The sequence below is a fragment of the Lonchura striata genome, chromosome 17 (assembly GCF_050655825.1).
Source record: "Lonchura striata isolate lonStrDom1 chromosome 17, ASM5065582v1, whole genome shotgun sequence".
Taxonomy (NCBI): domain Eukaryota; kingdom Metazoa; phylum Chordata; class Aves; order Passeriformes; family Estrildidae; genus Lonchura; species Lonchura striata.
In genome coordinates, this window is record NC_140719.1 from 6,526,104 (window position 1) to 6,546,655 (window position 20,552).

The 20,552-nt window shown below is 39.1% G+C and overlaps 1 protein-coding gene across 21 annotated transcripts in view; it reads left to right on the forward strand.

Moving 5' to 3' along the window:
* Nucleotides 1-20,552, forward strand: part of SPTAN1 (spectrin alpha, non-erythrocytic 1) — a 45,524-nt gene that overhangs the window by 743 nt on the left and 24,229 nt on the right. For 11 of the 21 annotated variants that reach the window (XM_085594119.1, XM_085594117.1, XM_085594111.1 and 8 more), the window contains 21 exons: nucleotides 7,194-7,433; nucleotides 8,053-8,178; nucleotides 8,494-8,562; nucleotides 9,511-9,651; nucleotides 10,648-10,794; nucleotides 11,390-11,523; nucleotides 12,169-12,313; nucleotides 12,408-12,562; nucleotides 13,808-13,943; nucleotides 14,377-14,478; nucleotides 14,708-14,845; nucleotides 15,277-15,387; nucleotides 15,851-15,928; nucleotides 16,102-16,257; nucleotides 16,595-16,799; nucleotides 16,923-17,104; nucleotides 17,381-17,624; nucleotides 17,943-18,065; nucleotides 18,771-18,988; nucleotides 19,730-19,822; nucleotides 20,175-20,309. In XM_085594119.1, coding sequence (XP_085450245.1) covers nucleotides 7,197-7,433; nucleotides 8,053-8,178; nucleotides 8,494-8,562; nucleotides 9,511-9,651; nucleotides 10,648-10,794; nucleotides 11,390-11,523; nucleotides 12,169-12,313; nucleotides 12,408-12,562; nucleotides 13,808-13,943; nucleotides 14,377-14,478; nucleotides 14,708-14,845; nucleotides 15,277-15,387; nucleotides 15,851-15,928; nucleotides 16,102-16,257; nucleotides 16,595-16,799; nucleotides 16,923-17,104; nucleotides 17,381-17,624; nucleotides 17,943-18,065; nucleotides 18,771-18,988; nucleotides 19,730-19,822; nucleotides 20,175-20,309 — 3,075 coding nt within the window. In that variant the 5' untranslated portion in view covers nucleotides 7,194-7,196. Of the gene's footprint in view, nucleotides 1-2,199; nucleotides 2,248-7,193; nucleotides 7,434-8,052; nucleotides 8,179-8,493; nucleotides 8,563-9,510; nucleotides 9,652-10,647; nucleotides 10,795-11,389; nucleotides 11,524-12,168; nucleotides 12,314-12,407; nucleotides 12,563-13,807; nucleotides 13,944-14,376; nucleotides 14,479-14,707; nucleotides 14,846-15,276; nucleotides 15,388-15,850; nucleotides 15,929-16,101; nucleotides 16,258-16,594; nucleotides 16,800-16,922; nucleotides 17,105-17,380; nucleotides 17,625-17,942; nucleotides 18,066-18,770; nucleotides 18,989-19,729; nucleotides 19,823-20,174; nucleotides 20,310-20,552 lie in introns of those variants that run through there. The other 10 variants (XM_085594127.1, XM_085594126.1, XM_085594131.1 and 7 more) reach the window with 3 other exon arrangements.

Consider the following 20,552-nt stretch of genomic DNA (forward strand, 5'->3'; position numbering starts at 1 on the left):
GACGGGCACGGGGGCATTTCGGCAGAATCTCCCGACCTCTGTTCCCTTCATGTGTGTGCTACTTTGTATGTAGGGCAAGGTCTACTTCTTCCTTTGTAAAAGAATCATGATTTGTCCCTGCCCTGGTTATTTTTAAATTTTTTTAAAACTTTTTTTTTTTTGCGTGTGATTTAAAATAAATCCAAATCGAGCGTTTCTCAATTTGTTGCCCACATACACCTTACCTGGTTATAACAATATAAATCTGCATTGCTGGGTCATAGATATGTGCCAATAGGGCAACCATTTTCCCTGATATTGAAGGAAAACCAAGCAATTATCACTGTATATTTTTTCAGCAGGTTCATATTGGCTGTTCAGGATTTTTTTGTAGCTGCATTATCATAAACCAGGTTTGTGTTCCAGTCGAAAATGTACGTGACTCCTGTGCAGTCTTTCATACATATTTAAATAGGTTTTGAAGAGCAGTTGTCTGGAGATGGCGAATGAGCATATCAGGGGAAAAAAAATGAAAAAACAGCGCAAAAAAAGCCAACTCAGCCTGAAATGGTTCTGTATCTTTCTGGAAAACAAATAATCCATTTTCTTTTGGCATTTTTGTTTTCAGCGAAGTGCCAGAAGATTCCAATGACTGTGTTCACCAAAAGGCCTTAGTCAAGGATTCAGATTTGTTCAACACAATTTTTAAATCCCACTGTGGGATTTTCATGCATTTATAAGCAACTAGCAGAGAAATCTTCCTTGAAATCTTGATTTCTCCTTATTTATGGATTGTGGAGAGAAAATAATGGACAAAAGGCTCAAAATTGATTGCTTTCTGCTGCACTGTGTGCAGGATCTGTAACTATAATAACGGAAATGTTAAGCTGTGGAAAATATTTGAACTAAGATAACAGGTAACATTGTTCACAAGAAGTAATTTATTTCCGTTCTTGTTGAAATAAAAAGCCACTATATCCATATTGGTCAAACTGAAATCAAAATTTTATTTAAAGAAACAGATTTAGATGTAATGCTTAAGTGAAATGTGTAGTTCAGGAAGTTAAACATAATTCTGTTTGATTTTTTAATAACAAAGATTGCAACAATAACAAAAATGGTGGTTGCATTTACACATTTTAAACATTTTTTGCACATTTTTCTCCTGCACAGCAGTAAGATAAGAAAGGCCTTGATTCTCTTGGTGGAGGGTGGCACCTCTTGGTGAGAAATTCGTATTTCTCAACTATGACATTTACAGCTTACCTTAGTGTTTTTACACAAATAGCTTGGTATCTTTGCTGTCCATGTAATGTATTTATGGCATTGTAACTGTTTTAATCATAAATACTTTTTTTTTTTTTTTGGAGACAATTGATCACTTCCCCTCTATCGGAGGAGATAATACAAATTCCTCCCTTTTCTCCTCTGCTCGTTAGTGTAGTGTGGGAGTTTGTTTTTTCCATTTGTCCCTGGGGTGAGTGTAGGCAGCAGAAGAATGGGGTGGAGCAGACTGCAGATGCCGTGGATGGAGGCTGAGCCGGGCCCGGGCTGCCGGTGGATCCAGCAGGGGGAATGTGCCGGCTCCTGCTGCAGCTGACACGGGTGAAGCTGCGAACGCCACAGAGACCTCCAGCAGCCCCAGGGACACACACGCACACGCTGCTGCAGTTTTCCATGGAGGGATCGCAGCACGTCCGTGGGGCTGGGGAAGGCAAGGAAATTTGGACACTCTTGACAGCTGCATCTCAAAAAATACCTTCTGTCGCAACCGCCACTTGTCCATTTTTTGTTGTGGCAATTGAAAGTCAACATTTTTTGTAGCGATTTACATTCCAAACCTTCTGATTGAATTTTTGTCTTCAAATTAAGCCGTCACACTTGGTTTGTACTGTGGCAAGAACCATCGTTTGCCAAGTCCAGATAACTTGAGTTACTTTCTGTTTCCACCTTCAGATTATGGTAGTTTTTTGGTTTGTTTTGAACTAACTGGAAGGGTTAGTACATCCTGAATTAACTAAGGTTTCCCGTTACCTTCTTTTTGCATGAAAGGGTCTTGTCATTTTCAATAGCTTGAGTAATACTAACACCAAATTGTTTTATGTGACAAGGAAGCAAAAGGAAAGTGATTAACAGGTATTGTGACAGAAAAATTTCAGCCATATCCTTATGCTGGTCGTTGGTTGAATGTTATCTTGATTTCCCCCTCCCTTTTAGACTCTACATTCTTCCATCATGTTGTCATCGTTTCGTAAAGTCAAAGTCCAGGTATTTTTCCATAATGCATGAAGTGCCCTTGCCACACTTGCCTGCCTTTATTGCAGTGACCTGTTTGTAACAAAAACCACTAGTTTGAACTTATTCTGTACAGCAGGTGCTTTATTTGCACTTAGTGTGAGTCTGATCTGCCTTTCCTTTAATACTTTGAGTTGCCGAATTTCTGTCTGTGATGCATGATGTGTGAACATTTTATAGGAGTTACAGTTCAATATAATCAGGTTTCGATACTGATTCATTTTCAAAGAGGTTTTTATTTCAAAATGTACTTGAGCAGAATGTTTTCTTTATAGCTTCTGCAAATCACCTGAGATTTACAGTGTAGAACATTGTGCATTCAGAGTTGGTTTGCTTCCTATTCATCCACTTGCACAAATTCGTAATCCTTGAGTTGTTGTGCTGTAACTGCTTCTACACAGTGATGCTTCTGTTTCAGTGATGATAAAATAAATAGCACGTATAGATCAGATTTCAGCTGGGGAACAAAAGCAACTAGATTTTATTTGGAAATGGTAGTGATGTAAATGTTTATACTGCAATTAAAATGATAATGAAAAGATAACAAATGGGGATGAAAAATGCTGGAGTTAATTATATAATCTTCCATTACCTGTAAACTCTGCATTTCTGCAATGCAGTCAAGGTAATTTGCTTTCTCAGGAGTCTCAGCAGAGTGCAGTCCTTGCCAGCCCTGGATAGTTTTATCAAAGGTCTGTGATGTTAAAGCAAAAGCAAATCCAAAAAGCCCCCTACTATGTGGAGACACCAAATTCAGATAGGCAATTCAACTGCTCTTGTTTAAATAGTGGAATTGAGATTTTAAGATTAAATGCCTAAAAATGAACAGGTCTTTATCTGTCTTCATATTTCAAAATTGCATAGTTGAGGCTGTGCTCAAACCCTCTTGTCAGCCTAAATCACTAGCTTTGCAACCACTTTGGTTTAAACAATTTACTTTTTTTTTTTTTTTTCTAATGTGACAGTTTCTGCGTCCCTTCAACACCTGCTTAAATTTTGGGGCTGGTTTGAATTTTACCTGCACTGTGGTTGGTTCTACAGCATCAATTAGCAACTTCAGCACATCTTGATTTTTTTTTTTTTTTTTTTTTTTTAATGGGGGGACTACAGTGCTTGACTGATTTTTTTTTTTTTTTTTTTTTTTGCTTAGAATTTGTGGAGATTTGGGGCTGTCAGTGACCTTCCTTAATAGCATATTTGGACACAGTGTTCTGCTGCACATAGTCTTAAAATGTCTTTATTTTGTAAAAGTTAAATTCAACAAACCAAAAGGCCGGGCATTAATTTTGTCCCAGTAGTGTCCCAATTTCTAGGATAGGATATGGCATCTTTTAGCTCCTTCTCTGTAACACAACATGCTCAGGCTCCCTTTGCAGGAGCTGTGCATGTTTTCAGAAGGATTCTCTTTGATTTTCTAGCAGTACAAGTACGTATGGACTTCCCTAAGCCAGACAGTCATGGTGGTTTGTTTCTTCCCTGGTGTTTTGAGCGAGCTGTGAATTGGAGAAATCAAAGCTGGGGAAAATGTGTGTTATTTTTTTTTCTCTCTGTCCTTTTGAAGGTTATTTTCACATCCATTTTTTGCTTAAAGAAGAAAGATCAGCAATCTGTTCCTGTTCCCCAGGAGGGAGTAGTTAAATCTTCTTTAGACAAGATTGACGATGTGTGTTGTTGATGAACATAAAAAAAAATGCATTGAGCTGTTCATGTGTGCATACTTGGGAAGCAGGAATGTTTTGGCAAGGAAAATATTTCTGTTACAGGCTACTGCTGTAGTCATGTATGATGAACATGTGTAACACATGAGGACTTGTCTTAAGAGAAAATTATTTTACTACTTCTGAAGATCTTCATGTACTGATATCTGACTTTTTCAGGCAAAGGAGTTAAATTTTTTTGAAGCTTCGTGTAATTGCTTTTAAAAATACACTAAAATCTTCTGCCTAGCACTGAATGTATTTCACATTTGTGCTTTTAAATCCCTGAAAACATGTTTTGGTAAGGGAAATGCTGACAGCTCTGCTGTGTGGCACTGCTGTAATTCCTGTTGAACCCTGTAATTCCTGTTGAACCCACCTCGCTGCCGCTGTTCCGAACTTGAATGGTGTTGCTGACATCATCACTGTTGCACTGCGGTGTCTGTAAATACCTGCAGTTGTATATTTGAGTGTGCTATTATCTATCATTGCATTTGACTGGGGAAGGCATAGATGGAAGGATGAGAGCAAAAAGTTTGTTTTGTTGTTTCAGGCTTTTCCCCTTAATTTTCCAACTTCTTTTTGTTTGCTGTTTCTTTTCCTTTTTAAATAACATCACCAAAACAGTGCAGTGTGAAGAAGCATTTCTGGTTTTTAGTTAAGTCCTAAGCTAACCTAATGTCAATCTTACAGCATGAAAGGAGGAATGAAATGTCACCAGGCCAGTCCAGATCTGCTGTCTGGGGCCTGGAAAGTTCCCTCAGCCCCGTCCTTATCGCCCTGCACCGGCTGTGCCGGGCGGGGCCGGAGGGATGCCGCTGGTTATCTGGGGACAGCCTGGCACAGTCACATCCCAGGGCTTTTACCTTAAAAACTTTGAGTTGGTGGGATTCGTGCAAGAAATGCACAGGTGTACCCTAGGTGTCTTCAAGCGGTGTCGTTGAACCAAGAAGTTTTGGGGGTGTTTTGGAGGGGTGTTTGGTATTCCAGGGAGCGCTGCAGTTGGAGGAGATAACACGGGAGGGAGGGAGACTGCATTGTTCTGCAGCATCCATGACTTTTGAGTTCTGAGCTCCCTGGTGGCTCTGGCAGCACACAGACACTGCTGACGTCGGCTGGGGCTGCAGGAAGAACAGTCCATTATTGCTACACTAAAGCACTTCTTTTACAATTGACTCGCTCCACTGTAGTTACAAAAGGAGCCTTTCTTTTAACCAATTCCAGCAAAAAAGGAGCCAGATTGCCTGGCTTGTGTGGTGAGAGGCAAACCAGTTCCCAGGGTAAATTACAGAAGGTCTCCCATTTGGCTTTCAATATTGTAACAGTGTTTGAAATTATAGTTTAAACAATTAAAATTGTTCCCTAAATTAATAATGTAAATAATTGAAAATGTTTTCAAATCATTTTGTGGGGGTTATTTTTTGATATTGAAATACAAGTTGAGTTGTATTGTACAGTGAATGAGTGCACAGTGTTCCAGAGACTGACCAGGATTTAATTGTTTCCCAGCACTGCTCAAACCCAGAATCCGCAGAGGGGCTCCTGCCATGCAGGACATTAAATCAGCTGCCACTGTGTTATTCCAGAACACAATGCAGTTTAAAATAAGTGTTTTTGGGATTCAAACACAGCATGACATGGCAGGAAAGGAAGTTTTTTGCAATAACTTCCTTTCCTGGTGGAAAAAGTGCTGGAACAAACCGCTGCTTTCTCAGGGAACCATATCTGTGCCTGGGCTCGAGTTATGTTCAGGGGTTTGAGCTTTTAATACTCAGATACACTAATCAAGTGGAGATTTTGGCAGCACTGCCAGGCAAAACCTGGGTTTTGTTTATGTAAGACAGTCTGCATGCACTGGGGTGGTTTTTTTCCTTGTCCTCTTTTGACAGTAATGAGTGTAAGGAAAAACAAAGCTGAATTTTCTTTCCTTCCTGCAAGTGCTGCAGTGCAGTTGGGGCTCAGAGTTCATGGGAGCAAGGAGTGCTGCTGGCACGGCTGTCCTCTGGAGGGTGGGGACCTTGGAAGGGTAGCTCAGGAATGTGTGGATTTGTCTCCATATGCTGCTTTCTGTCAGACTGTCCTTTTACAAGTGCTTGGAAAACACGACCCTGTAGATCACTTTCCAACCTGTGGAGTTTTCCATACAATTATGCAAGATACATGTCTAATTAAAGCATGCAGCTAACTAATGACTAAATAACAATTTAATATTTAATGATTTATTTTAACTGATTGTCCATGCCTTTTAGTCTGGAATTCTAGTCTGGGTTTCTTCCCAGAAATATAGGATTGAGAAGTACCTTTAGCTTGGAGAGTGCAGAATTGATGGTGGAAAAGTATTGAGTGAGTGACTTGTGTAATCACTTGTACACAAAGACATTAATTGCAAAATGGTTCAGGCAGAGTGTTTGTTGCAGCAACCTCTTGATATGCACTTAGTTGTTAAATAAGTGGTTAAATATTCAAAATTCAGTGATAATAATAGTTCCACTTTTAAAATTTGTGTTACAGTTCTGTTCTAGTGCCCAGATCTTTCACTGAAAATCAAAATGCTTTTGGAAAGTTTAGGAACTGAAGATTAAAGGTTGTCACAATTTTAATAAAAAAGAGCAAAAGCAGATCAGTAGTCAGGTCTTTGCTGCCTGTGGTAATAATATTAGACTTTAGTACATAAAGCAATGTGGAAGGATTTTCAGTCAGAGCAAGAATCATTGATTAAACAAAATGCTCCTTGACTTACTTAACTAAGGTCACATCTGTGAAGCCTCGTACTGGCTTCTGAAAGTGGGCCACTAAACTGTTGTTCAAAGAAGAGTAATAGTCTTTAGTATTGAATATTTTAAATACTGTATTTCAAGATACTGTACAAGAAATATGTTTTGTCTGTATCTACACATACTTGTGCACAAACCCACGTTTTTAGCTGTTGTGTTGGACACTTGCATGCTACAGTGAGATGACACAGACTTTATGTGACTGCAGCCATATTTGTCCAAACCAAATAGATGTTAAATGTCTTCGTAAATTTTCCTTTACCACTTTTTGCTGGAAGTGTGCTTTTATTTACATGTAAGATTTTTTACACATACCTGCACACACAGAGTAAGACTGTAAGTAAACCACGTGTGATTTTAAAAAAACACATTTTTTCTGCATGAATCTCTTCCTGATCTACCAATATTTTGGAAGACAAACATAATGGGGTTTTATTTTTGCTTTCAGAAAATGGACCCAAGTGGTGTAAAAGTGTTGGAAACGGCAGAAGATATCCAAGAAAGGCGTCAGCAAGTTTTGGACCGTTACCACAGGTTCAAGGAACTCTCTTCTCTAAGGCGCCAAAAACTTGAAGATTCCTATCGATTCCAGTTTTTCCAGCGTGATGCAGATGAGCTTGAAAAATGGATCCAAGAGAAACTGCAGATTGCATCTGATGAAAATTACAAAGACCCAAGCAATTTGCAGGTAAGTCCTCCTGCCACTTTATATTTCCTGTACTATTAATTTCAGGGTGTTCCAGGTCAGCTGGTATAGAACAAACACAGAAATGAAACTTGATCAGAGAGGGAAGAAAGATGGATGCAAATACCCATGACCTTGCAAAGTGCTCTTCAAAAGCCTGGCTTTTTTGCTGATGTAATTGGAATATTTCTAATAATGGATTAGATGCTACATCAGCATAGAAAAAAGTGATCAGTGTAATGTAGTTCAAAACCAACTTTGTTTAATTCTAGAATTTGTTGGATGCCTTAACTCTGTGAATAAATGTGAATTGTCACTTATTGTTTCCACCAAAAAAAAGTATTTATGAAAAATAAGCTTGTGTGGGTAGAACTAGCTGACAGGTTCTCAGGGGTTTAAACACTGTAATGTGCAAGAGTAAACACAAGAAAGAAATTACTAAAACTGGGATGTTTGATTCCACGTGTAGATCCACCACATGATATAAATTATTTCTACTGTGCAGTTTTAGTATTTGTTTGTCCTGAATATGCATAAAATACGTTTAAAATCTTGCTGTTGGGGAATGTGAAGGAGTTCCTGCACCAAATCTCAGTTGCATTCTTTGATGTTTTCCTTTCAGGGGAAGCTGCAGAAGCACCAAGCCTTTGAGGCTGAGGTGCAGGCCAATTCAGGAGCCATCATTAAACTGGATGAGACTGGAAATCAGATGATTAACGAAGGCCATTTTGCATCTGAAACCATAAGAGTGAGTTTTAAAGCTTTTTTTCCCCTCCCTGCCTCTTACAGGCCTTTCCTTAAGCATTTTATTCAGATTGCACAGAAAACTATATATTCAAAACCTCTCTTTAAAATTTTACACCTATTTGATAAGTGAAATCATGAGAAAATTTGTATTTGTAAAGCTCGGAGGTGGTTTTCTCTTTCATGAGCACCCAGCTCATACCTTCTTTTGGATCCAGTTCTGAGAAGAGCTGTTTAAAGATGAGATGTTTTTGGTAGTGATTATCAAACTTAATTGATAAGTTCAGCATTTCATTCTAACTTGCCTTTACTGGTTCAGTCCTTCACGCCGTACCGGACTGCCCAGCGCCCGATAGTCACGGCCACCCAAGTGGGGTCCCACATACGAGTAGGTGAAGCTTGTGGCTCTGCAGTGCAACTTGGTTTTGCAATGTCTCCTTCCTTCCTTAGTTGATAGTTTGCACCATCCTTCTGGGCAGTGCTCAGAGCTCTTTCCTCCTTGAAACCTCTTTAATTGAACTTTCTGAGTGGATCAAGTGGTACCCGCCCGTGATGTTCAAAAGCTTCTCTTGAATGACTTTCAAGTTTCAGGTCTTGATGAGCAAAGTGTAATAGACAATGGGTGGAGTAGTTACTTTCCTGTTTTTCAAGTTGTGTGCATGTGTGGGAGTGTGGTTTTACTTTTTGTTGTCTCTATCGTTTCTAGTGGCTCCCAATAGTATTGAAAGGCCAAGTGCAGCCAGAGAAACTCAGTATTTAAACTAGTACTTGCTCCTAGTATGTCCATATCACGTCACTTCACAAAGTTAGCTAAATACATTACTGTTTAGTATTAAGAGAAGTGGTTAAAATACAGTGAAATAGCTTAAGTTTAACTTAAAACAAATGCGTTGTCTTAAATAAGAATAAATTCTGAAAGGAAGATGCTATTCACTTATTGGGAGTTGACTTTGATATAAAAGACTGAACATTTGAAGGGAAGAGCAGTTAATTTTCGGTATGACTTCATATTAGCCTAGAATTTAAATCAAATTTTATTTCAATATGTTTAGATCAGAATTACTTAAAGATAACTATATGATAGCTTCATTAATTAATAACAACTGTCTAAATACTCTGTTCAGTAATTTCTAATTTTGTGTTACAACACTTTACGTAATTTGAAAACTATTTACTAGAGATAAAATCATGAGTTTTGTCCCTCACCCTTCGTCTAAAGTAATATTTAGGATGTACAACTTCAGAAAAGTAAATAAATCTACTGTTAAGGACAGGAAGGGAATAAATATCATCTTCTTTGACAGGGGATTTTAATAACAACATCCTTTTGTTTCAGACTCGACTGCAGGAGCTGCACCGACTATGGGAATTACTGATGGAAAAGATGAGAGAGAAGGGAGTCAAATTATTGCAAGCACAGAAGTTGGTGCAGTATTTACGGGAATGTGAAGATGTCTTGGACTGGATCAATGACAAGGTGTATAATTACCTCCCTTTATTGTGTCCTTGATGGGAAATTTGCTGTGTTCGTGTGGAAAATTTCTGTCAGCATAATAGAGTTGCTGGAGGTCAGGTAGTTTCAGAAAGCTTGTAAAGGCACCTGTATGTTTTATATAAGTTATTCACATTGCATCAGCAGTATATGTGCAAAGTACTAATGTTCTTTTGCAGCCACAATTAAAGTTATTAATCTAAGAGGAAGCCTGTTTGCTGGAGAGTACTTTTAGCATAATCGATTCATTCTTTGCTTTGAGAAGACAAATAAAATTCAAGTTTCCTATAAGAGAAATCTTCAACATGTAAAAGCAAATTTTTAAAAATACATATTCTGAATTATTTGTTTCAGACAGGAGCCAGCCCAAGCATCAAGCAGTGTGTAGTTACTAAATGATTGGAACATGTTTAGATATACATTGTAAGGACATGAACTTCAGGAGGACTGTTGGCTTTTGATTCTTTGAACTCTAAGAAAACAGACCACAAACCACACTATCAAAAGGAAAAAAAGCCACAAAATAATCACACTGGTTTCCTTAAATGATGGTTTGCTCTTTTGTATCACTGTGGGTTCAAACTGTAAACCCTGTATAACTGTTACTGAATACAACACTGCACTTTTTGTGCAGAAATTTTGCATCAGAAGCCTACAGCAAATACCCTTAAACAGTGTAAAAAGGAACTAATTCTAGTCACTCTGTGCGATAAGAATTTGTACTTGAAAAATTAAAATGACCAAGGAGGATGAAAAAAATAACCCCCTTAGTGATCTTGCATATTTTCTGCAATAATGGTTAGGTGTTGGGGCAGGGAATGGAGCTTAATGAATAAACTTCATAGTTTTAAGTCTGACCTTAAACACTGTGATTGTCTTTGACCTATTGAAAATTAGGACACTGTGCTTCCTAATTTTTAATAGTGATTTCCCATAGGATATACTGAAATTAACCTTTTTCTTTTTTCCCCAATGTGCTAGGAAGCAATAGTGACATCAGAAGAGCTTGGACAGGACTTAGAGCATGTTGAAGTTTTGCAAAAGAAGTTTGAAGAGTTCCAGACAGACCTTGCAGCTCATGAAGAAAGAGTAAATGAAGTGAACCAGTTTGCTGGCAAACTTATCCAGGTAGGTAACTTATCATTTATTGGTGTTGAAAATCTCTCTTGGCAAGTCAGTTATCACAGCAAACATTTGTCTGTAACTTCCCCTCTTTCCCCACTGTTTTGGGGCAGATCTTTAAGCTTTGCTCCACATGGGTACATGGTTATCTTCTTCTTAAAGGCCACCCTTTGATTCACTTGTTCTTCTGCTGAACAGCCTGAATAATTTCCCCATCTGGGAATGCTCCTGAAAATGTGGAGAGTAGTGATTAGTAAGAGAAACTGTTATATTGGAGTTAAATTTATTTCCCTTGGACAGGGAGGTTTAATACCTCTTCTGGTTTGATACTGGGGCCTGATCAAGGATGGAGGCAGGGCATTCCAAGGAAAAAGAAGATACTGTTTATAGCCATTGTCCCATGGCCTAAATCAGTATATAGGGAAAACACTACCATGAGTATTGAATGTTTGCACAGTGAAATTTCAGGGGAACTATTGAATTGGGTGATCATCTGGAAAGGACAGTAATTATAAATTGATCTCTTGAAGACCAGCAGCGTTTTGTCAATGGATGTAAAAGCAAAGAAATAGGAAAATAGCATTGTTCCTTTGCTTGCCAGGAAACACATCCTGAAGAGGAGCTGATAAAGTCCAAACAAGATGAAGTAAATGCAAGCTGGCAGCGTCTTAAGGGACTTGCCCTTCAGAGGCAAGGAAAACTCTTTGGGGCAGCTGAAGTTCAGCGTTTCAACAGGTATGAACTTGGCTGGATCTGCTGAATGATGTAACCCTGTGTGGGTGTTTAATGATGCATTCAGCTGCACACAGTAGTATGAGAGGAGCTACTGTCTGCTATGGCTTTGCTTTGCTCTTCTGCATGACTTGCTGAATGAAGACTTCATTGTTCTGCAATTACTTCAAAATGGTCATTCTGATGGAGCTTTTTCAGAACTTGGCAGTTTTGCTCTCTTTTCCTCTGAGGGCTTTTTCCCCCAGTTCTGTCCTAAATGAACTTTAAATGGGATGTGCTTTTTTATTGGATTCTGGAGGCTCTGAGGAATGTCTTTCTATTCTCATCTCCATCTACAACATCTTGAGATTTGCTGTAATTAAGTTGGTGAAGGGTCTAGAGTGGGAAATGGATCCACTCCATGACAGTGCTCAGTGGTGCTGTAGTTCCTGGTTTGCATCTGGTAACAGTGGCCTGTTAATATTCTTCAAAGTTTCTTGAGATGCAAAGAAAGTCTATTTATTTGTTTTCTAAAGGATGTTTGTAGTTGGCTGCAGTGTTTATATATATATGGGTTTGTATGCTAGTACGTCTGGTATAGGAACAGATCCTGCTTCCTTCCTTTTTCCATAAAAACAAACTGCTTTCAATTTGTGCTTTGTTTTGAAGGGATGTGGATGAAACAATCAGCTGGATTAAGGAGAAAGGGCAGTTGATGGCCTCAGATGATTTTGGCAGAGACTTGGCCAGTGTGCAGGCATTGCTGCGCAAGCACGAAGGGCTGGAAAGAGACCTGGCAGCTCTGGAAGATAAGGTACCCCTGTGAGATGAATTTCACCTACAGTTTAAATGAGGTAACCAGCTTGTAAAAGGCTGGAAGCTCACTCTCAGTTTGTGCCTGGGTTTAGGTGAAGGCCCTGTGTGCAGAAGCTGACCGTTTGCAGCAGTCTCACCCAATAAATGCTTCCCAAATTCAAGTGAAACGGGAGGAGCTCATTGCCAACTGGGAACAGATCCGGACGCTGGCAGCAGAGAGGCACGCTCGCCTCAACGACTCCTACAGGTGAGTCACTGCAGCAGGACAGTGCTGCTTCCCTCCTTGTTCACATTTGACAGAGGGCTCTTGGAAGGAGAAGACAGGTGTGCCATTTCCAAAATTTTGGGACGATTCTGGTATTTTCAGAGCAGTCTTGTTCACCAAATTCTATTCTACACTAACCTCTTGTACTAAAATAAATATTTGTGTGATTGAAAAATTATTGCAGCTTTTTGTCATTCTCTGGGTGTGGTCAACTATGAAAATAGACACAGTGATGTTTTAGGACATTTGCTGTTTGCACCATCTGTATTGAGACGTGCATTTGGAAGTACGTTATCTAAATATGTTTCAGTTTTGCTGAAAAAGCTTTTTTTATACTTTTATTACAAATCTGTTCACTAGTCTTTAAGAGCCTCTATGAAGACTGAAGTATCATATATTGTTTGGTATATTGTCTGAGACCAGATGAATTCTCTGTTTCTGTAGTAGTTTTGGTTTTTTTTTTTGTGGAGTTTGTGTTCATCCAGTCTGTGTCTGTGCTAACCTGGTCTCTGAAACATAACCTGTTAGATTACTGTTGAGAAGACATGCTAAAAACAAACTAATCCCAATATGGTGGTTAGTTTACATCCTTTCTGGTTTTGTTTTTCTGCCCTTTGTTCCTTCCCACATTGTGGGATTTTTGGCAGTGGAGACCCACACAAATAATCTTTTCCTTTACCTTCCCTGCCATAGTCTCTTCAGAGCAATTAACAGCAAATGTAAAAAGGACAGAAACTGATCACTTTTGCTGATAAGTGTTAAGCATATGCCAAAGGCAACAACTAAAGGCATTCTGGAAGGAATTTGAGGATTTGTTTGCTTGTTTTAAGGCTGAGGCATGTGCAGTTGAAATTTTCTGTCAGTTCCCTCCCCCACACACTGTTATGGTTGTGACAGAAGCAGCCCTGTAAATTATCTCTTGAACTATATTTTCATTTCTGTTGTTCTCAGTCTGTAGTTAGGAATATTGATTTTACTTACAGTATAAGCTTTATGCAAAATGTATCTTTGAGACATTGATTTAGAGCCCAGCATTTTCATAACTTCAAAATACTTCTTTTTTGATTGAAAGCATATTTAATTATTTAATATTCTGAGCAGATTTTTGTGTTGTTTTATTTGTATCTGAGGAACAGCTTTTATATTTGTAACCCTTTCTTTGGGGAAAGAGCAGAGAACCTCTGCAAATTCATTATTCCTAATAATTTTTTGCTTTGCTTACTTAAGGCTGCAGCGCTTTCTTGCGGACTTCCGAGACCTCACCAGCTGGGTGACTGAGATGAAGGCTCTGATAAATGCTGATGAACTTGCCAATGATGTGGCTGGAGCAGAAGCTCTTCTAGACAGACATCAGGAACATAAGGTAGAGTGGTTATACAGCCAAATCAGTCAGCAGCCCTCTGATTTGTATGTCTAACATGGTCTCTGAGTCAGTGTTGCAGCACTGGAATGCTACATTTGGTCATGCAACTAACATAGTAGATTGCTGTCTTGATTTAATATTCTTAAATTGTTTCCAGAGGGTAGATATATCCTAAGGATTTCAGAATGCTTATGATAATATTTTATAAAAAATAGGCCTGATAGCAGCCAGTAGCCTGATAACAGCCAGGGCTGTTTTTGTTCTCCATCATGAGGAATTTCTATAATTAAGCAGAAAGAATACAGCTCAAATAAACTTTTAGTTTCATTTTAATGTAGAAATTTATACCTACCTTATGTGCATTGTAAGGTAATTCTGACACTCTGTTCTAAGATAAATTTTGGTAACAACTTTTTCACATCTCCTTCCATAGGGAGAAATTGATGCCCATGAAGACAGCTTCAAATCTGCTGATGAGTCAGGCCAGGCTTTGCTCTCTGCTGGGCACTATGCTTCTGATGAAGTTAAAGAAAAGGTAAGTTGAGAGCAAGAGATCCTAGAGGAATTTTGTCTCTTCCTTCTGTGTCCTTTAATTTAAAAGGATAATCACATCAGGAACTGGAGATTTCATTGTTTACGCAGGAGGTCATTTTCAATTCAGTGCTAATCACTTTTTTAGAGTCACAATTTGATTTTACATTGAGATGAAAGGGAACTGGAGTGTTAAATAAAATTATTATATTTTCCTCTTCCCAATCAATTAGCTGACCATCCTCTCAGATGAAAGGTCTGCCTTGCTGGAACTGTGGGAGCTCCGCAGACAGCAGTATGAGCAGTGCATGGACCTGCAGCTTTTCTACAGAGACACTGAACAAGTTGACAACTGGATGAGCAAACAAGAAGTGAGTGCATATCTTTGAATTCTCCAGATATGGTGGACTTTAATTTCTGGGTAGTCTTTTGTAAACTTAAGCAATTGGTATTACCTGCTGGCAGTGCCATGAACACCCACGAGTGAGTGGGTGCTGTGCAGAGTTACTTATCTGACTGCCTGAAATGGTGTGATGGCTGTTTCCATCTAATGCTGAAACTATGAGCTGTGACTAGTGGGCTTGATGTGGCTTTTGTGTGTGTTAACTCTTGTAAAACGCTGGTTGAATAAGAAGCTAAAAGGAATTATTGGCTGTTAGAAGCATAAAGCAAGCACCATGCCCGTAGACCATCTTTACCTTTCAGTAATAACATATAGCAGGAAATATTCTTGGCTGTGCTTGAACTCACTTAGAGCAGCTGAGTATGGAAACATAAAAATGTGTTTGTGTCCTTACTTCAGGCATTTCTGCTGAATGAAGACCTTGGTGATTCTCTGGACAGTGTGGAGGCTCTTCTAAAGAAGCATGAAGACTTTGAGAAATCCCTAAGTGCCCAAGAGGAGAAAATCACAGTAAGACATTGACATTATGTCATCACTAAATGGACAAGAAGTGAAACAAGGACATTTATTGACTGCGGAGGAAACACTGCTAGAGGGTGTTAAAGGATGGGGTTTGCTTTGCAGAATGATCTTCTGTTATGTTATTAGGGACATATCAGCTCTAAACAACATGTATTGGCTCTAAAATGGAAAATCGTGGAAGAGGTGTGGGGTAGGGCTCAATTTCTGTCTCAGAGCCAGGTAACCTGGTGCTTCCTTATACCAGCACACAAGTGGATGAATATTTGTCAAAAACTTGCACTCTTCTACATGGAGAGGTTGAGGATACAGAGAGCCGGGAGTGTAAGGATAGATCTGCTAATGGCTTTCTGCCAGTTTTACTGTGATAAACTTTGGGGAATTGATATGCTAAGCAAATTTGCACAAGCAATTTCTATTACACCACATAAATGGAAACTTGTTTTCCCTCTAGGCATTAGATGAGTTTGCTACTAAGTTGATTCAGAATAACCACTATGCCATGGATGATGTTGCTACACGCAGAGATGCTGTAAGTATCCAAAATACATTTAGACTGTAGGCGTTAAATCTTGTTCTGCTTTATTATTTTACACGGTTTGACTTCAATATAGGATAAGTCAGTGGAGTTGTCCCAAGAGGGTATAGTGGTGGTTCTTATGAGCTTGAAGAATTTAAAAACCTTCTACTTTTTTCTTCTTTCAGCTGCTGAGCCGCCGAAATGCCCTTCATGAAAGAGCCATGTACCGCCGTGCTCAGCTGGCAGATTCTTTCCATCTGCAGCAGTTTTTCCGAGATTCTGATGAGCTCAAGAGCTGGGTTAATGAAAAGATGAAAACTGCAACTGATGAGGCCTACAAGGTAAACGCAAAGATGAATGGTAGAATGCTCTTATGGCAGTACCAGGCTTAAACAGTCTAATGACGCAAAACAACATCAGCCAGAATGCTGATAGACAGTGGTATTAATGGCAACAGGAGGAATTGTGTAATTTCTTCCTGTCCCCAAGAGGAATTTTCCCATCATATAGTAGTCATGCCATCCAATAGCTTAAGAATTCTGCTCTGAGGCATATTTTTGGCACCAGATCCTCTGGTTACACCATGGCATGTCTATGAATGTAGGCCAATTTCAAAAATTCTTCAGAGATCTTTAGCTACTGATTTTGCATTGAAATGTTCTATTTTTTCATCTGTAGGATCCATCAAACTTGCAAGGTAAAGTTCAGAAACACCAGGCTTTTGAAGCAGAGCTGTCTGCTAACCAGAGTCGTATTGATGCCCTGGAGAAAGCTGGCCAGAAGCTGATTGATGTCAAGCACTACGCATCCGATGAGGTGGCAGCTCGCATGAATGAAGTCATCAGCTTATGGAAGAAACTTCTGGAGGCCACTGAGCTCAAAGGTATGACTTGCTCAGAAGAATATGGGCAATTTTATAGAGAGTTTAGCTGGGAGAAGACAGGAAATGAGTTAACTTCAGTTTCCACTTTACTTACCTGTCCTGTTTTCCTCTTGTCTCTCTCAGGTATAAAACTGCGAGAAGCCAATCAGCAGCAGCAGTTTAATCGCAATGTGGAGGACATTGAGCTCTGGCTTTATGAAGTAGAAGGACACTTGGCTTCTGATGATTATGGAAAAGATCTTACTAATGTTCAGAATCTTCAGAAGAAACATGCACTGCTAGAGGCAGATGTTGCTGCCCATCAGGTAAGGGGAATAATTTTATTCCTGTCTTTTCAGATCTCCTCACTCAAAAGATGGTATTTTCAGATATGTTCAGTCAGAGACCTTAGCAGGTCTGGTTTTTATAATTTTTTTAGCTTTGGGTTTTACAGTTTGCTTATCAGGAATAATTTTGAACTAAAACATAGCTTGTATGTCTCTAAAATAATATCTTTGTAACTTCAGTAGAAATGAGCTTTTCAGTCACTGCAGCCACCTCACAGAAATTCTGACCTAATGCTGTTGCTGGATCCATTTTAGGATCGGATAGATGGCATTACCATCCAGGCACGCCAGTTCCAGGAGGCTGGGCACTTTGATGCTGACAATATCAAGAAGAAACAAGAAGCTTTAGTGGCTCGTTATGAAGCTCTGAAGGACCCCATGGTAGCTCGCAAGCAGAAACTCGCAGATTCTCTTCGCCTGCAGCAGCTTTTCCGTGACATTGAGGATGAAGAGACCTGGATTAGGGAAAAAGAACCTATTGCAGCTTCAACAAACCGAGGTTGGTCCATCCTCGTATCTAGGATTCAAATGTCAGAATTGCTCTGTTATAACTTGTATCTTGATAGAAAATTCTCTGAAAATTTTAGAGCTGTTTGGTGTAATTAACATTGTTACCACTGCAATTATAAAAACAACACAACAGAGACCCAGGGGCAATGGCAAATATGTAACTCTGGGCAAAGTTTCCATAGAGCTCTGTCCTCATTGTTAGAGTTCTCCCTGTGCAAGTTTGTATATTGCAAGCTGCAGCTGCCTTAAAATTTTTGTTTCATCTAGTGACTCTGATTTAGCTGATTAATTATTTTGTATCTTTCAGGCAAGGACTTAATTGGTGTCCAGAATCTGTTAAAGAAGCACCAGGCTTTGCAGGCAGAAATTGCAGGCCATGAGCCTCGCATTAAAGCAGTCACACAGAAGGGAAATGCTATGGTGGAAGAAGGTATGTCTCAATATTTTTTTAACTCTGTCACTTTTTTGTTCTCTGGCCCAGCACAGTTAAGAATTACTGCCTGATTTTATCCTGATAATAGGCAGGTACTTGCTTGCAGGATGAACTCTTGGTCATCCTTTCACTCAGAAATAAAAATAGGTTCCTAGATGGGAACCTGTTCTAATTTTGACAGATCTCTGTCTACTCTTGATGAACACTTATTTAGCATTTTTTTGCCTATTTTATTTAGTCTCTATAAGTCTGTTAAAGGGGTCTATCTGAGGTACATAATCATGATGTGAGAGAAAATTCTCTACAAAGACAGTAATTCTTGTGTTTAGATAGTCATCTTTATTTCTGACTGGGTGTTTTTAACATGAAAATTTAAAAAAAAATCCTGCAGGTCTGAAATAATATTTGTCTGCTGCCAGAACTCTGGAAAGAGATTACCTTTTCTGTTTCATCATTGAGAAATGTTATTATTTGTCTCATTTTATTCCTATTGGTTAAGATATGCTAGTACACCTTGATTGACAGGGTCAGTGTTTTCCAGTCTGAGGCAAAAGGACCAGCTGAGTTATGTTTTTATAATTGTAGGCTAAATAGGCTTTAAATTGGTTTAATTTTTTGACTTTGAAGAATTACAAGTAATCTTTTCATGTCTATTGCTTTTGTCTGCTAAGTCCTTCAGTTCCTGCTCCTTCTGTTCCATAGGACACTTTGCAGCTGAGGATGTGAAAATCAAACTGAACGAGCTAAACCAGAAGTGGGACTCTCTGAAAGCCAAAGCGTCTCAGCGGCGACAGGACCTGGAGGATTCCCTGCAGGCTCAGCAGTACTTTGCTGATGCTAATGAGGCTGAATCCTGGATGAGGGAAAAGGAGCCCATTGTAGGCAGTACAGACTATGGGAAAGATGAAGACTCTGCTGAGGTATTTGAGATTATTGTTTAAATCAGTTTTGCATAAGTACAGTGAGGATTTGTCCAGTGGTAAAAAAATGAGCTGTGATAATTTCAGGATTCTTAACAAAGAGGGCAGATTCTTGCATCAAGCAAGATTTTGGCTCTTAGTCAAAAGATGACATATTTTCCTGTGTCTTAGTTGCTATTGCACATGAAATTCTGCTGCTCAGTGTATTAAACCAGCTGTGAGGAAGCTTTGCCTCTGGATTTACTCTTTTACAGGGTTTTGATTTTTTTAAGTATAATGAAAATAATATCAGCAAATTCCTCACGGGATAAGCATTTCAGTATAAGTCTGGTTTTCAGCAGTTCATTAGTCTGGAAGTAATTTTTTTTGTCTGGATTTGTTTTATTGATATCATTCTGTAGTCAGACACCACATCCCAGGCAGTGCTGACTGACATTTTATCAACATGAAGTGCAGTTTAAAGGCACACTTTAAACTTACCCATATCACTCTGGAAATAGTTATTTCTGGTCAGAACAAGAACAAAAGAATGCTGCTGATATAAGATAGAGGCAAAGCACCAGAAGCATTAGGCCCGCTATCTAGCCTGTGAATAAATAGAAGTGATTATTCCCATGAGAGTCACAAGGCTGGCAGCTCTGAAAAACCACGTTCCCTTTGTATAGAGTCAAAGTATATATTTTAAGCAGAGGCATATTTGTAAAATGGCAAGGTGTGCATGTTATTATCATCCACTTTCAGGCTCTTCTGAAGAAACATGAAGCTTTGATGTCTGATCTCTCCGCTTATGGCAGCAGCATCCAGGCATTGAGGGAACAGGCCCAGTCATGCAGGGTAAGGAAAGATGCTAATCATGTACCTAAAATTCATGGGTCAGCAAGAGGTAAAAACAAAGCTCAATAACAGTTGTTGGTTTTGAGAGGTTATTGCAGACTGTGCTTGATTTTCCCAAAAAAATTAGCAGTCTGTTTTTATAATCATAGGACAGGTGTATTGTTTTGAAGTAAAACAATTTAATGTGGTAGTTTTCAGGGTTTGAGCCCAGACAGCACCTAAACTGACTCTACAGTAGCTTTTACTAAGGCTGAAGTCTAGAAGTCTGTTCTAGGACAACAACATTGATTATAATGAGCATGTAACAGCTCATTTTTTCTTGTGTTTTTTTTTTTTTTTTTTTTTTTTTTAGCAACAAGTTGCTCCCACAGATGATGAAACTGGAAAAGAGCTTGTTTTGGCACTCTATGATTACCAGGAGAAGAGTCCCCGGGAGGTGACAATGAAGAAGGGAGATATCCTCACCTTGCTCAACAGCACCAACAAGGTGAGTTCTGGCTTCCTGCTTTGCTGCCCTGCTTAGCTCCCTCAGCACTGTGTTTTCTCTGGTTTTGGCACATTTAGCACTTCAGCTGAAGCTCTTCATTTCCATCATTCCTCTACAGCTGCCAACTTTTCCAAGACAGGGCACGTGTCTGTGAGATCTTTAATACCCTGATATGGAGGAATTTTTGGCTGAACACAAGGGAGACATAGGAGTAAGATCTCTATCTTCAAAAGACTGTTCGAA